The sequence below is a fragment of the Equus caballus genome, chromosome 29 (genome assembly GCF_041296265.1).
Source record: "Equus caballus isolate H_3958 breed thoroughbred chromosome 29, TB-T2T, whole genome shotgun sequence".
Lineage (NCBI taxonomy): Eukaryota > Metazoa > Chordata > Mammalia > Perissodactyla > Equidae > Equus > Equus caballus.
In genome coordinates this window covers 30,747,321-30,768,326 of record NC_091712.1, presented here as the reverse complement: position 1 = coordinate 30,768,326, position 21,006 = coordinate 30,747,321, and the positions used below count along the sequence as shown (strand labels likewise).

Below are 21,006 nucleotides of genomic sequence, written 5' to 3'. Positions count from 1 at the left end.
CGTGAACCAGGGCTGCTGAAGTGCAGCATGCCAAACTTAACTACTATGCTATGGGGTCGGCCCAACACAAAATATTTTAGTGAGAGAAATATAACTGCTATACTTTTCTCACTGCACATAAAGGAAATGATTTAATTATAAAGAACAAAGTAAAATAGAACTCTCATGTAATAATGGTATAAGTGTGAAGAATAATCTGAAGAAGAGAATTCTACCCCTCAAATTTTCCATTTCCAATACCTAATACAGCAATAGCTTTCAGATTACATATTTCTTTTTCCTATATAACCATCCACACACCCATAATGTTTCGAATACTGGTAAGCCCATTAGATAATAGAGAAAGACCTAGCTGTACATTTAAGGTCACAATGTAATGGATGAGAGAAAAATATATGCTTATTTCCATGAATATTATTAAAATTATCTTAAGAAAATTACCTTCTAAAATAAAATTCAAACATACATTAACCTCCATCCTCAAAAAACCATTGGATTATAAATAAATAAAGAGATTCCAACGATGTAATTCCAAGTTATCCAAGTCAGCAAGGGCACTTGTAAGCATTTTCTCTTTTTCATCCCTAGCTGTAGCACTTAGGAGAAAATTTCAATGTGTATTGCACCTGAAACTCTTTCAAGTACCCCCAACTAGGAAAAGATTGTAAATATAAGAGGCAAATATTTAGTTAGCTATTTAAGCTGTGATTTACCATCACAATTATTTTTTACTCTAAAAGCAGTTCTCTACATTAGCCAAATATAATTAGATGCTTTTATCAGAGGAATGTTAGTGCAAACAATTTCTATTTAGTCAATTTACTGGTCAACAGGGACTGCCAAAGAATATAACTTTTAAAATTATCTAGCCTCACCCACTTTCCTTAAAAGTGCTATAGAAGAGAAGGGAAAAAAAAAAAAAAAGGAAAGCTGTAATGGGACTATCTAATATCCTACAGTCATGAAACAAATACTTCTTCATGTAGCCTTGTCTGTACTATCAATATAATTATTCACTGTTCACCATAAACCTTTTAAAATGTTGTAACATTAGCTATCCTAAACACCTACTGAAATATAAGGGAGGCCTGTGTTCAGTTAGCTGGCTAGGTCTAAGTAGTTCATTATTGAAAAGGTCTTTAAAGTTTATTCATTTCACCTTTCACCATTATCGAGAGCAATCTGCTCCCATGAGTAATCAAAGAACCTCCAAGAGCCTAACATAACCTTCAGAAATGATCACGCATATATAAATTACATTTTAGCTTGCAGATGACATTTTATAGTGCTGCTAAAAGCTCTTCCCCCAAAAAGATAAAGTTAACTGGTATATATATAATTTACCTTTAAGCTTTAAGTAAAATTTCACTTTAAAATCACTTTATGTTTCATATTGACTTCACTATACTTATGAACATAATTTGGGAACCACTATGAAATAGATTTTGAATCAATTATCAAATGCCCTCAAGTATATATAACGTTCTTCAGTGCCAGTGCTGGAAAAAGAATTCAGTTGACGCCATCAACAGAAGGGAGGTAGGACAGCGGTCTTTTTTCTTACTTTTTCATTATTTCCCAAGCAATGTGCAGAAGTCCCAGGCTCTCTCCACAACAGCCCACTGCTGTGTGGCACTGATTTGTGTCGTATCCAGAGAGATGTCAGGGTAGGAAGCAGGAAGCAACGCCCTCTAAGGTTCTTTCTCCATAAAAACAAACTCTTTAAGCGTACAAGTGGAAACAAGGCAGTAGGCGAAGTCTCCAATGGATATGATCTACTGTAATCATTACAAGTATTAATATTAATGAATGGAATTCTTTTCTCTCCCTCTTACCATAACTGTACAACTCACTTTAACAATCCTTCCAGCCTTTCTTCACTGGTTTCTGCCAGAGAATTCATCCCTAAGGCCTAAGACGTCCACTTTGTGTAATGACCCTCCTGTGCATCTAGAATCACTTTCTGTGTTCTCTCGTTTATAGGAAGAACTGGGCCGAGAAAAGCTGTTAGCTTTTTAACTACTGTATTTCATTAAGAAAACAGCTAACATAAGCCATTACTCTCTAGGCACATGAACACTGACATAATTCAAGAAAAATAGTTATCTGACTTTTTTTAAATGGTAGAAGTTAATACTATACAATCACTTGGGTAAAAATCAGTCTGACAGGTGGCTGGCCCAGTGGCACAGTGGTTAAGTTCACACACTCTGCTTTGGCGGCTTATGGTTTGCTGGTTTGGATCCCAGGCACAGACCTAGCACCACTTGTCAAGCCATGCTGTGCGGCATCCCACATAAAATAGAGGAAGACTGGCACAGATGTTAGCTCAGGGCCAATCTTCCTCACACACACACAAACACAAAATATCAATCTGATAGTCAAACATTCCTCCTTACTTCTAAGTAAAGACTCTACATCATTTGAATTAATTTAAACTCTGTTAAATTACCCAGAGACAAAGTAACCTATGGTGATAGATGGTATTATTCTCAATTCCTTCTGGCTCTTGTCTTTGTAAGAGGGTTATACATCACTGCTTGTTGCTATAGGACCTTAAGTGCCTCTCTGTGGGAAGGGTCTGCTTCCTAGCTCCACTGACATCAGGTTTGGCGAGGTGACTTCTTTTGGCCAGAGAAATATAAGCAGAAGTGACATTATGCTAGCTCCTAGAAGAAGCTCTAAGCGCCATCTGTGGCTCTGCCAAGTGTCTCTCTTTTCCCTCTGCCAAAAGTGCACATTCCTTCAGTCCAGCTCTTAGAATGAAAATGCACGCGGAGCACACCAGCAGCCAACATGTAAATTAAGACAGAAAGAAGCTTCACTGTGTGTGTTTGGGGACGGGGGTATGGTGGGAGCGGTGTGCCCCAGTTCCGACAAAAACAGGGTACACTGGGGGCTGGCCCCGTGGCCGAGTGGTTAAGTTTGCGCGCTCCGCAGCAGGTGGCCCAGTGTTTCGTTGGTTCGAATCCTGGGCGCGGACATGGCACTGCTCATCAAACCACGCTGGGGCAGCGTCCCGCATACCACAACTAGAAGGACCCACAACAAAGAATATACAACTATGTACTGGGGGGCTTTGGGGAGAAAAAGGAAAAAAATAAAATCTTTAAAAACAACCCAAAAAACCAGGGTACGCTGTTTGTAGAGAATTTAAATATAATAAAACTGACTTTGTTGAATTCCTTTTTATTATCATCATATGCAGGCAAATCTAAACAATTTCAGAGGTCAACATCCCTCCTACCTGGGGTGGACTGCTCTCATTGCCCTCTTCTTGAATACTACCATGTAAACTGCTGAAATTTTAGGGTTGTTTGTCACTTCAGGAAGTTGCCAAAAGGAATTAAAACCTAACATTCTGGCAGGGGTTTTCCTTTGCTGTGCCACCTGTGTTCCATTTGCTCTTCCTATTCATACTTGGCCGACTTCTTCCTCTCGTCTCTTCCCTCCTGCTACCCACTGACACTGATTTTAACCATATAAGCTGTATATAAGGGAATCTCCACATATCTAGACCTCATATATTTCATATGAAAATGAAAGCCTAAAAAGATTACTCAAAGTGCAGTCCGCACAATATAGTAATTTAAGCATGGTGGGCTTGGATTAGTAAAATGCAAAGTGAGGGACACCTCTGCCCCTCCCTCTCAAATCCTACTTCCTTTTCTACTATTTTAAACAAGATTTCACTGTGAAAAATAGTCACAGCACTCACATTCCTAATATTGTTAAGTTTTACTACAGCCTCTCAGAGGTTTTTACTCTTCACTAAGAAAACTGTTCTCCTCTGATGAATACGCTACACATTCATGCCTTGGATAGTCACGGCTTTCACATCAAGGTAAGTACACCAACGTAAGTATAGGGAAGATGGTTTGGGAATCAATGATTATTCCAGCTGGTCCTAAGTCTGATCCTAACCTTTGCTTTCATCCGAATATCCTAGCACAACTAGTATGGTTCAGCCATAAAGAACCAATTACTATTCTCCAAATATAGCATGAATTTTCCCGTCACACATCTCTTGTCTTTTAGCTTAATCTTTTTTCCAAGCCTAGAACACAGCCCTCATTTCATGTGAGTCTAAAACTTACCACGTTCTTTAATTCAAGTAACATCTCCTCTGCACCCACCTTTTCCCTCTTCTAGTCTCTACTCTTGCCTAGTATAATTTTTTGGTTTTTGTTTTCCTAAGCGCGGAGAAGTAGTGAAAAGCTCAGGAGTCAGAAGATTTGAGTTTGAATCCTGGCTCTAGCACTCACTAGCAAATAACTATGGAGATGTTATTTTTCACTGGCCCCAGACTATGAAATGTAGATGAAAATGGTACTTACTTCAAAGGGTTGCATTGAGGATTAAATGAGGAACGCACGTAAAATGCTTAGCACAGTGCCTGACACACAGAAAACACTCAGCAAATGTAAATAGTCAACTATGACAATGTATCATTAATCTTTGCATTTCAACAGTACTTAGCACAAAGCCTAATGTAGATCTATTAGGTACTGTGGGAAAAAAGGTAAATTAGGTAGTATCACAGATCACAAGAAGGTAGGAAGTTGGAAGAAATTCTAAGAGCAACAGGGGAGTGAGAAAATCAGTAGTCACAACACAGAAGATGTCAAGGCTGGACCATGAATGCTAAGAAGGATTTTGATCACATTCTGGGCAGAGGATAACATAAACAAAAGCACAGAAAAAATCATAAACTTGTTCACACTATCCTGCATGAATATATAAGACCTTGTGCCCTATTCTGCTATCAACTCTATTTGCTACAATTACTTTCAAAATTATAGACAGACAGCTGGAGGTATGGATTTACCAATGCTGATTCTAATGAAAACTCAGACTCATGACAGGGCACCTTTGGGCCTTTCTATCAACGATATTTTATCTTGTTTGGACTATTATTTGGGTTCTACTGTAACAAAAAATTCTAAGAAACAAATTCAAAGGGAAAGAGGGACCATGTTCAGTAAACAGGCTGACATCACTGACATGATTGAGATAACTGAGAGAAAAAGAAAATTCATAAAAATTATAAACCAGATACAGAAACGGCTGCATGAGGGCATTCAGAATAGTATGAAAGAGTACATAAGGGCAATTAATTTTCACTGTGTTTAAGGAGGTAAGAATATAATATATTTTGAAAGATTTCTGATCAAAATAATAAAAATAAAGTTTTAATATTATGATGGCACAAATCATTGGCATAACCCAATGACAGCTGATAAGGGTTAGCTCCAAAGTGTGCTAAGCAGTTAGGAAAGAGTTTGTGGTTAAAAATTCATAAGCTTTTAATAATTCAAATAATTGAAAATTGTTAGCCCATGTAGACTTCCACCCAAAATTTCCAAGTAGTTCAAATAACAGATTAACTTCAGTATCTTTTGTCTGAAGTCACTTTTTTTATTTTGGAAGATAGGTGTTAAACGTCACATGACAACTTATGATTTAAACTATAAAATTAAATACTTTAGCTGTTAAATCCATTTCCTTTCTGTAATAGATAAGCCATGAAATTTAAAGATGTACACATACTCTAAAATTTACTTAAGATAAATGGTTGGAATGATTAAATCACATTAATACAAAGGAAAACTCGACTACAAAATGCCCAACTGTGAATTTCATTGTATTCCAAGTCCCATGATTTTTACCCCAAAATTAAAGATACGTAGAGGTGAATTTTCTTTGTAACAAATAAAGTCTATAAAGCACCACTTTACTTCTTTTCCTTAAAATTGTGTTTATTACACACAGAGCAGTGCATTAATGGCAAAGTAGTACTGTTCAGTTTTTAAACACCTAAAGAAAGGGCTCTAACATTTAACTGCAGTAGTCTTCCTAATGTTACACCAAAGAGCCATACCCAAAAGGAGCCTGCTCTGTAGAAAGAATTCTATCTAGACTCCCAGTAACAGATACCACTGTAAGAATAGTCAGCTCACGCGGGAACAGTTCAATGTTTTGTTTCTCCTTTGCATTTAATTCAGTTTCTTTATATATCTGCGATTAAAAACAGTAATGTGTTTTCACGTGTTCTTACCTGAAAGGAAAACTGCTTTGTCATAGGAAAGGTCAAAGGTGATACTCTGCACACACATACAAAGAGTCCTTTTATAACCATAAAAGAGTACAAAAAGGGATGTAAAACTCATCTCCCCAACTTCAATAGAAAGTTTGAAATGGGTTACGAAGGAAATTAGTCACTAATCTTCTGAAGATGAAACTAGATGTTATCGGTAGGCCCAATTTTTATATTAGATCAGCAGCTGTCATTCCACACTGAGATTCAAATGCACAATAAAAGCAAAAAAGACAAATTTATTCTGTCTACCATTTTATACAGATAATTCTAATATTATTAAAAGTATCATATTTTCAAATTTAAAGCCCACCTCTTGAATTTGCATTGAAAATTAATTTCATAATTAATTTTATAATTAATTTTAATTCAAGAGGAAATTATGAAAGTGACCCAAATAATTTAATCTTAAAACCCAAATATAAAAAAGGAAGACAAAGAATCAAAGGGTAAAATGATGGTTAGAGAGAAGAAAAGGGTAAGAGGACAAAGGTCATAATATTCTATCAGGTAATATTTGCGCATTTAAAGTATATTAAAATGTCTCAGTATGAAAAGGCCTGACTCCTAAAAGGTGGCAAGATGTAACATATTATAAAACAAATGTTACACAGCCATGTTTTAACAATAAGAGCTATGTTTTCTCTTGAAATTAAGGGAAACAATTAAAAAAAAGATAAGTTTAAATATAGGTTCTAAATTCTTTAAGCATCTACTATTGAAAATCATTTCCTTTACCTGTGCAGGAGGTTTGCAAGTTTTCAGCTAATCTCATCAAAAGTACCATGGTTATGATTTCTGAAGACATTGCCCATGCCCACAGGGCATGCTCCCTCACAATGTACAGATCTGAAGGTTTTGTTCTGCCATAGCTCAGATGACCTGCGTGGAAAATTCTCCACCCTACTAAATAGAAATTAAGTTTCCTTCTTTGAAGAAGTCCATTTACGTACAGCATTTCACCTCACCCACATCCTCTTATTAGAGAGTTCTGTGGGGCCCCTGCTGCTTGATGATTCTGAGTCCTTATAAGGTCCCTGCAGATAGATTCTGTGCATTCCCCCTCAATATTAAGTATAAAACTCCCATTTATTTAGAATGACTTGCTTCTATTTTTTGCAACCACATTCTCTAAGATACATCAAAGAGTACAATATCGATGTTGTTTCACAGACACACGTGGTTTAGTAAGATAAAAAAGATCACTTTATCTCAGATAGAAAAGTAAGATGATTGTTAAATCTAAAAACTTAATAAAGAAGATGGTTATAAACGATTAATCTGAAGATTTACAACCTGTTCATAAAAGTTAATTATTAAATTTATTTTACTGTAGATTTTCAAGTAAAACTGAATTGTAAAAACCTTTTCCAATCCGACAAAACATGTACAATAATTCTCCATGGGTCAGGAAGACGGTTCCAATAAAAGAGAAAAAGGTAAGTTCTGGGCCACTGGACATCTCAAACATCAACTGATAACTTTTAAGTAATTAGTTTGGCACTCAAACTTAAAATCACACACTTGCATCTCTTTTAAAACAATATATAGTTAACTACCTAAGTTCTAAAAGTAAACTATCCACTTCAGAAGGAAAAACCAAAACAGACAGTTAAGAAGTTATTAACCGAATAGAAACAATTTTCTTATCCACCCTCAAACCGTGAACATAAATCTTAATTATGTTAGAGTATATGGTATAACAGTGTTTGTTTAAAAACATCAATAAACATCAAAGTGTTTATTGACTAATCTGGAGAAAGAGGCTGTATGTATGTGCATTTCAGTTGATCGGGTAGAAGGGCACAAGTTAGTTCTGTTTTTGTCTCTATATAGGATATTGCATGCATTATAACTGCTAGTTCTTGATTTATAAGCTTAGGGATCTACTGCATTCTTATAATCAAAGACAAGTTAGAACTCTTAAGCCCCCTTAAACCCCTTATTAAGTACCAACATGACTACATCACAATCTTTGATGAGATAAATCTTCAGGGTTTCCTGCAATTTATTTATTCAACCAAAATTTACTGAGCACCAACACTGTGGCTGGCACTGTTCTAGGTGTTGGGAGAAAGGAGACAAAACAGTCAAAAAACTTACCTTCATAGAGCGTACTAGTGAGAGAGACAGACAAGAGATAAAACAACAAGTAAAATATATAGTATGTGCCTGGTAACCAGAATATATAAAAACTCTGACAATTCAGGTACAAAAAGACAGACAACCCAATTCAAAAATAGGCGAAGAAGTTGAATAGACAGTTTTTCAAAGAAAATATACAAATGGCCAAAAAGCACATAAAAAGATGATCAATGTCATTAGTCTCTAGGGAAACGCAGATCAAAACCACAGTGACCACTTAACAACCTCTAGGACAGTTATAATAAAAACAAAAAAGGAAAAGAACAAAAGTTGACAAAGATGTGGAAAACTTGGACCCCTTGTACGTTGCCAGAGGGAATGTAAAATGGTGTAGCTGCTGTAGAGACAGCTTGGCAGTTCCCCAAACAGTGAAACATAGAACTGCCATATGACCCAGCAATTCCAGTCCTAGGTTAATACCCCAAAGAACTGAAAACAGGGACTCCAAACAAGTGCTTGTGTGGGAATGCTCACAGCAGCACCATGCACAATAGCCAAAAGGTGGAAACAAACCAAATGTCCACTGATAGGGGGATCAATGAACTGTGTTATATACACTGAGTGAAATATCATTCAGCCAAAAAAGGGAATGAAGTACTGATACATGCTACAATGAAGACAAATCTCAAAAACATTATGCTCAATGAAAGAATCCAGAAACAATCCAGTCACATATGGTATCAGTCCACTTATATGAAATAACCTGTGTATGTACATCCATAGAGACTGAAAGCAGATTGGTGGTTGGTGGGGCTATGGAGAGGAGGAATGGGGAATAACTGCTTAATAAATATGGGGTTTTACTCTGGGAAGAAGAAAATGTTCAGGAACTAGATACAGGTGGTGGCTACACAAAACTGTGAATGCACTAAGTGCCACTAAATTGTTCACCTGCCGTGGTTAACTTTCTTATGTGAATTTTACCTCAATTAAAAACATATATATACATATCTATTTGGAGAGAAAGAGAGAATATTAATGAAAAGAGGGAAGAGAAAGGGGTTGGAATTTTAGAAAAGGTGGCCAGGCAAGGCCTCACTAAGGAGGTGATGTTTGAATAGTGACCTGAAGAAAGCAGGAATCCTTTATACAGACATCTGGGGCAAGAGCATTTTAAGCAAAGGGAATAGCACGTGCAAAGGGCCTGCCTCATTTCTGAGGGAGAGGACAGGCGAGTGTGGCCAAGAAAGACAGGAGGGGGAGTGGCAGGAAATGAGATTAGAGAGGCAACAAACACGGAGTCGGATGCGGGGAGGTAGGGCCCAGGAGGTTGTTCTAAGGAGTTTGGCTTTTACTCTTAGTGAAAGTGGAGTCAATGCAGGATTTTGAGCAGGAGTGTGACATGAAGTGACTTCCATTTTAACGGGGTCGTTTTAGTTGCTGGATTGAGAAGATATACAGCACTGTGAAGGGCAACAGCAAGGGCATCTATCACCAAGTCCTGTCAGTTTAACTCAGGAATAAGTCTTTCAAATTTACCCACTTCTATCCATCTCTACCTTATGTAGCTCTATCCAACTCTACCTTTGTAACCCTGGACCAAACTACATTCTTTGCTTACCTGAAATACTACAAAAGTCTTGTTCACCCACTCTCTACATATGTCCGTCTTCCACAATTAGCCAGAATGATTTTTTCAAAATGCAAATTTAATCCTTTCCCCTTCCTTCCTATCTCCCTAAAACTACCACCACCACTGATTTTTAGAAAGTCTAGTGGTTGTCATTACTCTTAGCATAGCGTCGCGTGGCCTGCCTACTTCCACAGCCTCATTTGACACCTTGCTCCCCACCCCCAACTTCTGTGTTCCAGCCATCCTCTTTCAGCTTGTTCACACCATAGCCCTCTCTCCCCCAGCCATTTGTTTGCTCTATTTCCTATGTAAGGAATGCTCTTTTCTCTCTCTTCTCCTAGTTTAATCTTACTGATGACTCAGTGCTCATTTTAGACATCAATTCTTCAAGGAAATACTCCTTATCTTCCAAAACCAGGAGAAATTTGTATAGCTTTATAGACCTGTGCTTTGTCAGCATTCATCACAGTTGTAATTTTATAAGTGTGATTCTTTGATTAATGCTGCCCCCCTCCCCCCATTAGAACACACACTTCCATAAGAACAGGAGCTATGTCTACTTTTGCTAACAACTGTATTCACAGCACCTGGCATAATGCCAGAGACATGCTATATGCCCAGTAAATACGTGACAAATGAGTTTCTATATGAATGAAGACAGTGGCAACTATTATCACCTCCAGTGTATAAGTCACATGAAGAATTCTATTACTTTTCCAAGGCATTTTACAATGGGAATTTACAGATTGCCTTGAAAATTGTGACCTTAAAACAAGCTTTTTTACTTAATCATAATCAGTATAAAGAACTCAGCACATGAAATACATATCTAGGCGAACAAATATACCAGTTTTATAGAAAAAGACATCAGCATTTACATTAAGTTGCTGGTGAAAAAAAACCCAACGCTTGTTTGTTTCGTGCCATAGAACATAAAGCGAACAAATCCACCAAAAACAAACAGACCAAAACTCAAAAATAAAAAATAACAAAACCAAATTCACAGCCAAAATCACTTGGTCAATTTTAGAAATATCAAAGAAAGAGTGAGCAAATAATAGATCCTGCTATAATGTAATGAACAGCAAAATCTGCCGTATTTTCTAAATGTCGAAGACTACAAAAATGCTAGTTTATTAAAACAAATTTTAAACCAGACGTAATAAATGTTATCCAGTATTACTGACCTCATTTACCATTTACATGATCTTCTGGCTTTATATTATTTTACTTCAAAGGGGAAAATTCTTACTTGCAACTCCCTTTAAAGATAACATGTTCAACCAATCCAAATTCAATTCTTCTAAAATAGACTGAAAAGGAAGTACCCATGCTTTTAAGAGGCTTCAGAGTGAGTCATGAAGAAGTATTTTTAGAAGTTATAAATGTCACTGGAACCCAAGTGTGGAAAATTCATGCAAAGGCTTAATTAAACTGATGAATCCCCTACACTACATGCTGGATTGTATACCAGATCCGGAGAATTCAGAGGTGGGTATCAAACAATAACAATTAGTATAAAATTCAAGAGTTCCAAAAGAGACATAAGGTATGGACATATGAGATTTATCATAGTTGAAGAACCTAAAATCTTACTATAAAATTCTGTATAATCACTTCACGTGTGTGTATATTTTCCTATCATGACTATTAGTAGCATCAGGGATACAAATAAATGAAGACAGACTTAAAAACCTGGTCTAACTTACATGGCATACATTGAGTTTGTTTGGTCAGGCCTATAGCTGGTGTGGGAGCGGTCTGTGTGTTTCTCTCTACACACTTCATGTCGCTAACTCAACATTTCGTTGCGTGTGGCTGAGATCTATGGATAAGAAGATGAATGAGAGGAGTCCCTGTCCTGAACAAGGCTCACTTGCCCCAACAAACAGTGTGGGACGTAGGAACTATGCATTGTGTGACAAATGCAGCAGCACAATGGGCCAAGCACTATAAGAACAACAAAGACTACCAGGACAGGTAGGTAAGAAGTGTATACAGTGGTCCTCCATATCTGCGGGTTCTGCATCTGTGGATTCAACCAATCACAGATCGAAAGGCCTACGATGGCCGTGTCTATACTGAACATGTACAGACTTTTTTTCTTTGTCATTATTCTCTAAACCAGACAGTATAACAATTATTTACATAACATTTACATTGTATTAGGCATTATAAGTCATCCAGCGGTAATTTAAAGTATACAGGAAGGTGTACATGGGTTATATGCAAATACAATGCTGTTTTAGAAAAGTGACCTGAACATCCATGGATTTTGGGATCTGCAGGGTCCTGGAACCAACCCTCTGGGGACACCAGGGATAATTGTGTTTCAGAGAAAGGCGGGTATAATTCACTCCCACGACTCTATCAACATACCTAACATTTAGATGCTTGAATACAAAATGTGTGCAAATTTACACAGCTCAATTGACACTGCTCCTTGATCAACCTTCTGTGAAATCTCTTCTGCTGTTTGAACAAAATCAGTTCTTAAATATCAATCATAAAATTTACGATTTAAAATATTTTCATCTTTTCTTTTATAGTAAAACTTACACAGTTTCATAGAATTTATTAGTTTTCCTAATGCTAAAGAATAGGGTTGAAACAAAAATAATTAATAATTGGCTTGAAAATACATTTTTGTATGTAAATTGGAACAAATTGTCTTTTCTGGACATTTATATCACTTGAAACAAAAATTAGTCAAATGATGAAATCTTCACTCAGGAATGAGAAGTTATTCAGTTTCTGTAGTTCACATTATGCTTTTAACTTCTTCCCCTCTACTTTAGGAGGGAAATAAACAGCAGAAGCTTTCAGGCTAAATGTAACATCAGTAAGGTCTGTCTGTACTTTTAGAGTTGCACTTTATAGCCTTTCCTCTTTAAGAAAAAGTATCTTGCTCTAAATCCACTAGCTGGACTTTTACCAGCACAATAAAAGTAAATACAGTAACAAATAATGAAATAGATCCACAAAACTTAGCATTGTCAGTTCAGTCTTTGGTACAATTTATATAATTCGTACTTCATACACACACAAATATACATTAACAGGTACAAGCTAAAAAAGCTCATGGAGTAATCAAGAAAGTACATTAGAATTAAGAAACCTCACAAACACAATTATATATTTTCCCCCTTCAGTCCAACATCTAGTAACTCTCTCTAAGCATACCAGAGATGTTGAATAAATGTTTGTAGAATAATGAAAACAATGATGACGACAACGGCTAAGATTTACTGGGCATTTAACCTGTACTAGGTACTGCTAAATGTTTTATATCTAAGCTTGACCACAATTTTAAGAGCTAGGTACTACTATTAATTCCTATTTTAAAGACATAGGAAAAGAGGTTGAATGATGCTAGAAGTGGCAAGACTGGGATTCAAATGAAGGCTGTCTGACTTCAAAGCTAAATCTTAACCAATCAACTGTGGAAAAAGAAATACTATAGTTAAAGACTGGGATTTAGAAACAGTTAGTTGTAAGAATTTTAAAATAACATATTTAAATGCATTTCATCTATTTCAATATTGTAACCACGCAAAAACTGTAGGAAATATTCCATCTTAAAAGAGTACCTGACTTCTAGACCACTGAACTATTAACAGATTTTAAAATATTTTCCTAGGTGATGTAACTAAAATTATTTTATAGCATGTAAATTGGATTTTTATCCTCTCTACAAAAGTGCAATCCAAAGCTTTTAAATTCAATTATTTTCACCATAAAACAAGTAATTTCTGAAAAAAATCAAAAGCCAAAGCTCCAAAGTCAGAAAAGATAAAGAAATTATAACCAAATCACGACAGATTTTATTGAAATGATTCTAAAACTAGAACAGTATAACAACATGTTATTTAGTATTAATTTTTTAGATTTTGGAACAATCCAATTGTTAGTGGGAATACACCAAAGTCTGCACAAAGACCCAAACTAAATATAGACGCATATTACTTGTTTGCCTGACGTCATAAAAACATCCTGCTGTAAGCATACCTTGGCAAAAAATACGGTGAGGTGAGTTTCACTGCCAACAATCCAAATAGGGAATTTTGGAGATTTCAAGTAAGAACCAACCTAGAACAAATGTAGCAAAATAAATAAACAAATGACAATTTTATACTGCCTGTTATATATTTGCCCATGAATATCAGAAGCATAACTAAAGTGTCTAATTCATATTTAAATGGAATAATGTATTGCATCAGAATGCCTTACCCATAAACGCTGAATGGAAAAACGAATGTTATAAAGACTGTCAGGGCTCAGCTTATATAACACCTTTACATGAGAACAACAACAAGACAGATTTAACACAGCTAAAAATAATTAGTTTAGCCCTAAGAATCATTCTTAATTTTTTTGCTAACATTCCTAGATAGAATGACCACTTCTAGAATTTCAGCTTGTTACCTCAAACCCTAAAACTACAAGCTTGATGATAATTACTTTATAAGGAGAATAATTATAAATTAACAAATGAGTAGACTGAGGAATAAATAAGGGAAAAAACCTTAAGAACATCCTTGTCTTCAAAGAATCTAGGGCAATATAATAATCTCTCTCAAGAAAATGATACAACCTAAAACGTTTAAAAATATAAAAGAATCTTGTCACTCGACTCTTCATGGTGGAAGGTAAGTTCCAGGTTTTACAATATGAAGTCTCTTTAAAATGTATAAAAAGTCCTAATTATAGCTGCCTTTAAGGTTATATATTTAATCCATAAAAACTACAGTACCAAAAATCTGAGTGTCTCATTCTGTGTGTATAACTGAGAAAATGAAAGCTTCAACAAATAAAAAATAGACTTATGAAATCCAATCATGTTCACATCAATCAATTCCATACCCTTATGAGGACAAAAGCTTTAACTTAAAAATAACCAACTTTACCAATCAAATTCACTGAATTTTCTTGTCTCACACAGACTGCCTATTACGGAGAAATTCCAAGTGGCTACCTGCAGCGGTCAGAGCCAATTCTTCCCTAACCAGCCAGCAGTCCTGATATGATGCCCCACCTTCAACCACCACCATGGCCTTTTGGAATCTGTGATTATCCCTAGGCGGGAAGTGGAATGTAGGAACTCTTTTGTCTTCACGCATAGAAAAACTGCTATCTTTGTCCTATGATGGGAGGGATGCGTTGGGTACGCTGACGGCAATGGTGAACCAGCAGGGTAGGAAGGATGGTTTGGGGAGAAAAGAGAGAATAAAAGCCAAAGAAAAAAGAAAAGCTCCCATCACAGGCTCAGAGTAGAAGGGATCTGAGAGGGGTGCAGTGCAAGTCCCTCAATATTACATAAGGAAACTGAGAAACACCAGGGATCAGTGCCAGGTCTGAATTCAAACAGCTAAGTAGGATAGCACTAGAGTTAAAACTCAGGTTTGCCGGCTTCCAATCTGGTAGCTTTCCATTATGTCACACTGCCTCTTGTGGGGAAGGTTTAGATGTTTAATTTCTCTTTCAGAAAAAGCATGTGGGTGTGTGTATTTAAATTAGGATTGAAGTAAAAGACAATGATAAAATTATATAAAGTAGGATGAAAGGATAAATGAATGCTGAACTCATGAACTGTTTTATATAATAACAAAAATAAATAAAGCTGCACAAATAGTACAACCACTTTGGAAAACAGCTTGACAGTTCCTCAAAAAGTTAAGCACAGAATGACCATATGACCAAGCAATTTCAATCCTGGGTATACACCCAAGAGAAATGAAAATGTGTTCACAAAACACTTCTACACAAATGTTCACAGCGATACTATTCATAATAGCCAAAAAGCAGAAACAACCCAAACATTCATCATTTGATGGACAGATAAACAAAACTGATACATCATACAGCAGAGTATTATTTGGTCATAAGAGGGAAGGAAGTACTAACACATGGTAAAACATGGATGAACATTAAAAAGAAGCCAGACACAAAGGCCACATATTGTATAATTCCATTTATATGCAATGTCCAGAATAGGCAAAACCAGAGAGACAGAAAGTTGCCAGGGGCTGAGGAGGAAGGGGAAAGTGACTGCTAATGAGTTTAGAGGATCTTTTTGGGGAGAAGAAAACATTCTGAAATTAGATAGAGGTGATGGTTGCACAGCCCTATGAATATAAGGAAAACCACTGAACTGTGCACTTCAAAATGGCAGATTCTATGGTGGGTGAGTTAGATTATCTATTTAAAAAGAGGCACAGTCAAAAGCACTTGGAGTTACTTTCTTCTTTGCTTGCATGTGTATAAGTGTGTATATATATAGAGAGAGAGAGAGAGAAATATCATTTTATTTGTATTAATGAATACATACAGTCAAAATGATATGAAAATGTTAATTTCATTTCTAAAGGGCAATTTGCTACACAAAGAAGAGGGAAATGTTCAGTTTTACAAAACTAATACAAACACAATCATTTCCTTAATGCCATTTCTCTAAACATCTGGCAGAAAGTAAATGTATGTAGATTTGCAGAAGGCTATCTACAGTTATATACAGATGAACAGCACAGTGTAATGTAGTGTTTTTTAAAGAAAATGCTGTCTTGACTCAGTTTTGGGGCCCTGGCTAGAGGCCAGTCAGTTCCCTTAAAAAATACAGTTAAGTCCACACCCTAACCAGTTCCCTTACAGGCCTCCCACACTCCAGGTTACTATCATCACCTTAATTGCCTTTGAGCCAGGTAACAGACAACTAGGGAGGGACCCCAAGCCCCAGAGCTCACAGAAACTATTCAAATTAGCCCAGCCACAGGGAACCCAGGAAACCTAGCTGACTCCATCCCAATTCCCATACACAAGCCGCCCCCCACAGCTTGCAGCTTGCTGTTGCCCTGTGCCCAGGTATAACCCCCTCTGGCCCTGTCTGGTAGCCCTCCCTCGTTTGGAGCTATAAGAAACAAACAGTTCTGCCTCTCATCTATCCGAGTAGCAGTGTGTTGATCCCACCACTAAAAGAATCTTTAAATCTTACAAAACACCACAGTTACTTAGAACACTAAAACAATATGCAAAAGGAGAATATACAGCAGCCACTGCCTTCCCACTAAGATCCTGGGGGAAAACAGACATTCCTCTGTTCTACCTAACAGTTGAAGAAAAGCAAAAGCACACATTTAGAAAAGTTTACAATTCTAGTGAAATTGTCCGTTCATTCAATCAACAAATATTTATTGAGCACCTAATCTGTACCCAGATGACAAATGTTCCTGCCTTCAAAGAGCCCATATTCCATTAGGGATGACAACAGGAAAACAAATTCAAGATTAAAAAAAGATAAATAAACAAAAAGGATCATTATAGAGTGATTATTCCTATGAAATAATGTGAAAAAGAGTCACTGAGGGAATGATCAAGGAAAGGGTCTTTGAGGCACCATTTGAAGTAGAACCTGAAGGGGAGAGTGAGCCATCCATTTAAGAGCTGGAGTATTCCAGGCAGAAATGTTAGCAAGCACTAAGGCCTATCACACAGCAAAGGGCATGGCATGTTTGAGAAACTGACAGGACACCTGAGAAACTGGCTGGAGCGCAGTGATGGAGGGAGCAATGCAATTGGAAGGACAGGCATGATCCAGATCACCAGGGCCTTACACGCCACATGGTGAAGATTTCAAAATATATAATCTCCACACCCTATCCTCCTGCAAAACACGCATACTTTTATTTTTTTTTTACCAGTTCTACTGAAATATCTTTGACATATAAATTGTATATATGTAATGTGTACAATTTGACGTTTTTGATAGATGTATACACCTGTGAAAAGAGTGCCACAATCAAGCTAACTAACATATCCATCATCTGTATATAGCTACCATTGTTTTGTGCACACACACATTTTTAGGATACATGAATGTTGGTGTGTGTGTTGGGGAGGAGGGGATGCAGCTTGATTCTCTGGTTGCCAGGCTGCCTCAGAACAGGTTTAGATTGTGTCACTGAAGTCACTGAAAATAAGAGTTGCTACTATTTAACGATATGATCACTAGTAATGAATAAGAGCAGGGTGAAACCTAGCTGATTATCATACCCATATCACCCCTGTCCATGTGCTGTCAAGAGGGCAAGACACTACCAGTAACTACTATTGTTACTAAAAATAATCACCACCACCAGAACCACTGCTACGGAACCACCATTTTAAAAAGGAAAAGAAAATTAGATCTACTTCTTGCTTTCTCCAAAATCAGGACATCTTATTAAGTGTACATCATTAATGATTTAAAACTATTTGGAATATCCAATAGTTATTTCAGATTGTGTAGGAAAGCAATGAAATATATTGCAATAAATTAGAGTTTCATGGCAGTGCCTAACCCTAGCACATGTGTTAAAGAGTTTAATGTTGTGAAACGCTTGAAATTTATTTTTTAGTGTGAAATCATTTTTCAGATGGAATAGACAAAAGTTAGAATTTCAGGCATTTGGCAAATTTTTTTTCTTTGCCTGATGAAGTATTACTGGTTACTTCAGTGAAGCATACGGATGGTGAGGAAGAAACAGTACATTATTTTCCCTCAGTTTACCAAAAAGTATATTTATATTCAATAACAGATGTCTCTATTTTTATAAATGATTTTGTACTGGGTTCTTCCCCCCACCCTCAAAAGGAACAAACCTCAAAAATAGGAAACTCAGCTGGATTGGCCAGCTTAATGAAACCCTTAATAAGGCTGTCATTTTAGGAAGGCAGATCAGAAAGGAAGTGAAGAGAGTATATAGTAACAGTAGTAGTCTAAAATATTGTCACAGGAGAAAACTACTATCCACAACAATGGATATGTGAATAAAAAACACTCAAAGTGCCTTAAAAATCAACTTACCTTACAGTATCTTAAAGCTTCCATCAATGTTAAGAATCCTACAGCTGCTTGTTCATGTATACCAAGAAGTTCTGGGGGGGGGGAGGAGAAAAGTTATCATTGCACTGGGATATAAAATCTGAAAAGTAATTATATGTAAATATATACTCTACACCAAAACCTTTACTTTTACCTAAAACTATACTTGAAAACCTAGCAGTGTTAAGAGTTCCTATCAAGTCATCACTACTCATTATAAAATACCATTAGATCAGGTTTGTGGTGAGTAATGACAATTCAGATGTACACTAAATGCATTTATAAAACTTTATATTCAATGTTAACTTTTTTTAAATAAAAGCATTTTCCCCCTGAAATCCAAGGAATTGTTGGCAAAAATAAAAGAAAAAGACACTTAATAATATCCATGCAAAACGGCTAACTTGAATTGACTGTGATTAACAAAAACAAATGTATATGCTAATCACAATTTGTAAAATTTATCACTGGGTAGCAGTGAACCTGCCTGCACAATATTTAAAACACGGACATATGATACCACTCCTGTCTCCTACTAAGTAAACATGGGCAGTGTGCTTAAGATTGGGGAAATAAAGACAAAGAGAACACGGTATCTGCCTTACAAAGGCTAAGAGTTTATCAAGGGAGTTAGATGAAAAAAAGCTTGCTCTTTCTCTGTTCACACACACACATACACACACACACTATATATCTTCAGAGATATAAGTGCATCTGCTTACTGTGTTAGGGAAGACATAGAGAAGGGGTAACATCTGATTTGTATCTTGAAGTATATGTGTGAATTTCCAGATGAAGAAGAGGGTAAGGCAGAGGAAACAGCAAAGAGCTATGAGAAATCAATGTATTTATGGTGTGAAGAATTTGTCAAAGCTTCCTTAAACGTTTCTAGCCTGGGGAACCTGATAAATGGTGACTAACTAAAAGAAAGGATTAAGAAGCAGTAGGTTTTGGAGTGCTATGAAGAGAGAACATGAGTTTGGTTTTAGACCAACTGGAATTTTGAGACTTCTAGCCAGAGATGGATACACAACTGGAAGTAAGGCTCAGGAACATAGGACGAGAGGTCAGGGCTGGATACAGAGCTTTGGGAATCATCAGCATAGAACTGAGAGTTGACATCGTGGTGAGGATAAGATAAGGTAAGGCATAGAAAACGAAAAGACAAGAGATTATTTCACAACAGAGAAGTAATTGCGATGATAATAAAGTCTCCTCACAGACTATAACTTTCAGCTAATGTATAGTAAATAGAACTAGAATAATAATTTGGGTCCATATATATTTTTAAAAAGCATTCTTTTCTGGTTAAAAATGATGTCCACTGTAAACACAATGAACATATAACTTTGCATCCTTTTTATCATATGGTCCTGTTGTCCATTTTTCTTTGAGGATATTATGTTTTCCTTATCAATTAATGTAATAATATTAACTCAGTCATTTTTGTTGTAAACATTTTACTATGTATCCTTAAGTACAACAATCAGATGGTGTAAGCCAAGAGCTAATAGTTTAAACTTTTGGATTTATAAATTCAAAATTAATAGAAGGGACATATACATATAATTTGTATTTTATCACTAGCTTCTTACAGGCAGAGAGGAGGTGCAGCAATAGTTCTCAAATTGTAGTTTAGGATTCTTAGGGGTCCACAAGACCATTTTAGAGACCAAAATGATTTTCATAAAAAGACGTTAATTGTCTTTTTTACTCTTAGTCTCTCATGAGTGTAGAGTGGAGTTTTCCAGAGGCTAAATGATATGCCATATACCAACAGATTGAATTTATAAACAAGTATGTGAATCCAGCTGTCTACTAATAACCTAGACATTAAAGGGATTTGCAAAAATTTAAAACAATGTCACTCTTCTTAATTCTTCTCCTGTTTTGGAAAACAGTTATTCTTCATTAAAAGATTTATACTAACGGGGCCAGCCCCATGGCCGAGTGGTTAAGTTCACGCACTCCGCTACAGGCGGCCCAGTGTTCCATCAGTTCGAATCCTGGGCGCGGACATGGTACTGCTCATCAAGCCACACTGAGGCAGCGTCCCACATGCCACAACTAGAAGGACCCACAACGAAGAATATACAACAATGTACCAGGGGGCTTTGGGGAGAAAAAGGAAAAAATAAAATCTTTAAAAAAAAAAAAAGATTTATACTAACAAGTAATGGGTATATTATTTTTTTCTAAAATGAATTAATACATCTTTTTAAATTTCTCAGTCTTAATTTCTAACAAGAAAAATATTGATCATTATTTGCTTATAACCCCTACAGGTAAAAGCTCTTTGGGATCCTCAATAATCTTTAAGAACATAAAGGGCAT

The 21,006-nt window shown here is 36.3% G+C and overlaps 1 protein-coding gene across 4 annotated transcripts in view; it reads right to left on the bottom strand.

Annotated features, from left to right (window-relative positions):
* Positions 1-21,006, bottom strand: part of MINDY3 (MINDY lysine 48 deubiquitinase 3) — an 84,591-nt gene that overhangs the window by 27,632 nt on the left and 35,953 nt on the right. For all 4 annotated transcript variants that reach the window (XR_001380038.3, XM_001498178.7, XM_023632239.2 and 1 more), the window contains 2 exons: positions 18,655-18,725; positions 13,824-13,904 (listed from right to left, as the gene is read on the bottom strand). Coding sequence is in view for 3 of the 4 variants with exons in the window: in XM_001498178.7 (XP_001498228.1) it covers positions 13,824-13,904; positions 18,655-18,725 (152 nt within the window). In the remaining variant the exon portion in view is untranslated. The remainder of the gene's footprint in view (positions 1-13,823; positions 13,905-18,654; positions 18,726-21,006) is intronic.